Raw genomic sequence first — 3,519 nt, forward strand, 5'->3', positions numbered from 1 at the left:
GTTTAAGGTTGCTTCCCAGTCATAAATACATAATAAATGTGAATATAATATGAATATAAAATAATTCATCTTATTGTGTTAGGGGACCATATTTATTGCATGCAAATTATTGTTAAAGTTCTTAATGCAAAGTAGGATTAGAACGAAAAGCATGATTTTCTCTTGCATGATTCATTTGTTTTTAAAACCACTTTATTGAGGTATGATTGACACACAAAAAGCATTCCTTCTTGTAGAAATAAGCAAAAAAAAAATAAAGCTGCATATATTTAATGTAAAAAAAATACTCAGATGAACAATCACAAACACTCTTGAAACAAAAATTAAAAGGGAAGTATCAGCAAAGAAATAGAAGATATAAAGAAGAACCAAATCAAAATTTTTGAGTTGAAAAATACAATAACCAGAATAACTCAGTGTGGACTCAATAGCAGAATAGAGATGGCAATGGAAGAATCAGTGAACTTGAAAATAGATCAACATGAATTATCCAGTCCGAACAACAGAGACAAAAAACTATGAAAAGAAAAAGTGAACACAGTGGGTCTCAATGTATGTCCTTAGAATTCCAGAAGAGGAGAAAGAATGAGGGTGGAAAATTTTTTGAAGAAATAATGGTTGAAAACTTCTCAAGTTTGGTAGAAGACATGAACCTGTAGATTCAAGAAGTTGAACAAATCCTATTCTGGAAAAAATCAGCGATATTCGTGTATAGACACATCATATCAAAACTCAAAGAAAAAGATCTTGAAAGCAGCTAGAGAAAAATGATGCATTACATATAAGGAATCAGAAATTCAATGACTACATATTTCTCATCAGATACCTTGGAGGCCAGAAGGAAGTGGCACAACATTTTGGAAATAGTGAAAGGAAACTTACAGATGTATTTTTTCATTTCTTTTTTCTCCTTTTTAAAAATTTCTCCCTTTTTTGCCTTTTCTTTTCTTCTACTTTTCTTTTCACCATTTGCCTTTCTTCATATTTCCTTATTCTTTAACTTTGCCAGGAACTCCCACAAGCATTGCTTAACATTTGCACCTAAAGAACTTGACTAATCCCTGCAGCAAAACCTCTTAATTAACTATAACTTTCTTGAGTTTAATTCTAGGTAATGGTTTGTTTGAGCTATGACTGTACTGTTAAAATATCAAAGAGCTTGCTTTGATCTGTGTGTGTAACTACATACACTTGATTTTTAAAATCAGTTCTGTGATTTTTATTTATACCTGTCAGTTGCTTTCTAATACTCAAGAATTGAAGAAAGAAAATTCAGTAAGTATCCGTTTATTCAGAATATAAATGTTTGTTCTGAATGAATAAAGATTCTGGTTTCCTAAACAGTTAAACCAAATTCTTTGAATAAATTAACAATTTTCAAATAATTTTAATATACAAAGATATATAGAAATTAAACTGGAAATTGAAAAATATTTCAGGAACCTTACATGTCTCACAGTCAAGTCTAACAAATACTAATTGTTACTCTAGCTTGGAGAGATTAGTCTAGATTCTTTCTAATCGAATATCCTACAAAATGGTGTTTAAATTAAACCATAATATATCTTTGCTTTCTTCCTATTTCTTTGTGTGTGTGTGTGTGTGTGTGTGTGTGTGTATTTTAAGAAATTAAATGTAGAAAGAAGTATTTTTTGGTATATTTGGTATAAATAGGAATTGATTATAGTGTTTCATTCACGAATTCATGACTGTTACTCTTTCTATCAGTAGAAGAAATGGAAACTCCCAGAATTGATTAAAGCCATCGCCTAGCCCTGGCGTGTGTTGCATCTGGTCAGCCTTTGCTGATACAGCCTATCAGGGTACACCTTGAGACTTTAACCTTCCGCTTAACCTTGATTAACTGTTATTGGGTGTTTCCGAGAAGTGAGAATGAATGAAGTTTTACAAAAAACCATGTTGCTACCACAAAGATCTTATTTGTTTATACAAAATAATACGATGATTGTATATAACCAATAATAATTGGTTATAATCCAATAATAGAATTCTATTATCAAAAGTTTCTGTTGATTGCTAGTATGTGTTTCATCTTACCCTGTTCATCCAAAGCTTCTCTTTACCCTTATATGCTTACCTTGCCACCTGTTGCAGGCCTCATTGTCTCCCTGCTTCCTGACCTCATTTTTATTTCTTCTTTTGCCCTTTGATTTATTTTCCTTTTTCCTTAGCTCCCTTCCCTCTTTTATTCCATTTTTTTATCACTAACAAGTCTATCATCAATTTTCTCTTCAAGCTAATGTCACAGTATTTCCCAACACCATGGTTTAGAGGAAAATCTTCATTAGTTCATTGTAGTTGGTACAAAGTAACGTTAAATGCTGTTTTGAATGAATGTCACGTAAACTCGGCACCTGATATCGGGGCTGTTACCATTCATGAGCTCTTTTGGGCCCAGCACTGTGCTGGATGTTCCACTTCATCCTTAGTTGGTGACTATGTTTCATGTTCATATTTATACTTATTTTACTTTCTTGTTGTGAAATACATAATAGGCTTTCCTTTCCCTTTTTATAGTCCAGAAATATTAAGTCGTTCACAGACTCAGACACTAGAGAGTCTGGAATTCATTCCTCAACATGTTGGTGCCTTCTCTGTGGAGAAATATGATGACATCAAGAAATATTTAATAAAGGTAAACTAGAGTCAAAATTACATTGGTCTTGTGAATTAATGAGCAACTGTCACAATATATCATTCAGATTGGGCTGGAGACAGTGGTTCTCACCTATAATCCTAGCACTTTGGGAGGCCAAGGTGAGAGAGTCACTTGAGGCCAGAAGTTCAAGACTAGGCTGGGCAACATAGCAAGATCCCATCTCTATAAAAAAATACAAAAATTAACCAGAAGTGGTAGCGCATGCCTATAGTCTCAGCTACACAGGAGGCTCAGGCAGGAGGATCACTTGAGCCCAGGAGTTCAAGGCTACAGTGAGCTATGATCACACCTCTGTACTCTAGCCTGGGCAACAAGGAGAGATCCTGTCTCAAACAAACAAAAACAAAACAAAACAAATTGACTCATAGCTTAATATTATTCTAATCTCGTTTTTACTTTCAAAGCATTTCTTTTGCTAATTCTCTGACTACTAAGATCACATCTCTACGTGAAGATTGTCCTATTATTACGATACAACTTTTTAAGTTTTGTAAGGTGTTCAAGGGAGTTCTCAAGAAATAAGATCAGAGCTTAAAATGGCTTTTTGTTAGTAACATTAGCAAACCAGAGATTATATAAATAAAGTGCACTGCCCTCGCCCCTGCATATGCTCTTTGCTTCCTTCTCAACCTTATAACACCAGCTACAATTTAAAGTTTGAAATGTGTTGACGAGGGTGCAGGAAGGACTATCATGCGAAATTGAGGGAACTGAAGAGTGTTTCAGAACATAATCAGCAGTGAATATTTAGTTTTCTCCAAGCTAACAACATTTCATATAATTTTTGTGACGTTTAAAGTATATCAGAATCTTTCTCTTTTTTAAAAATTTTATTTATT

General features: G+C 33.5%; 1 protein-coding gene across 1 annotated transcript in view; it reads left to right on the plus strand.

Annotated features, from left to right (window-relative positions):
- ALS2 (amyotrophic lateral sclerosis 2 (juvenile)) overlaps window positions 1–3,519 on the plus strand; it is a 100,303-nt gene that overhangs the window by 84,920 nt on the left and 11,864 nt on the right. Inside the window, exon 23 of the mRNA XM_012655087.1 lies at window positions 2,539–2,656. Coding sequence (XP_012510541.1) covers window positions 2,539–2,656 — 118 coding nt within the window. The remainder of the gene's footprint in view (window positions 1–2,538; window positions 2,657–3,519) is intronic.

Source organism: Propithecus coquereli, unplaced genomic scaffold (assembly GCF_000956105.1).
Source record: "Propithecus coquereli isolate 6110/MARCELLA unplaced genomic scaffold, Pcoq_1.0 Scaffold113, whole genome shotgun sequence".
Lineage (NCBI taxonomy): Eukaryota > Metazoa > Chordata > Mammalia > Primates > Indriidae > Propithecus > Propithecus coquereli.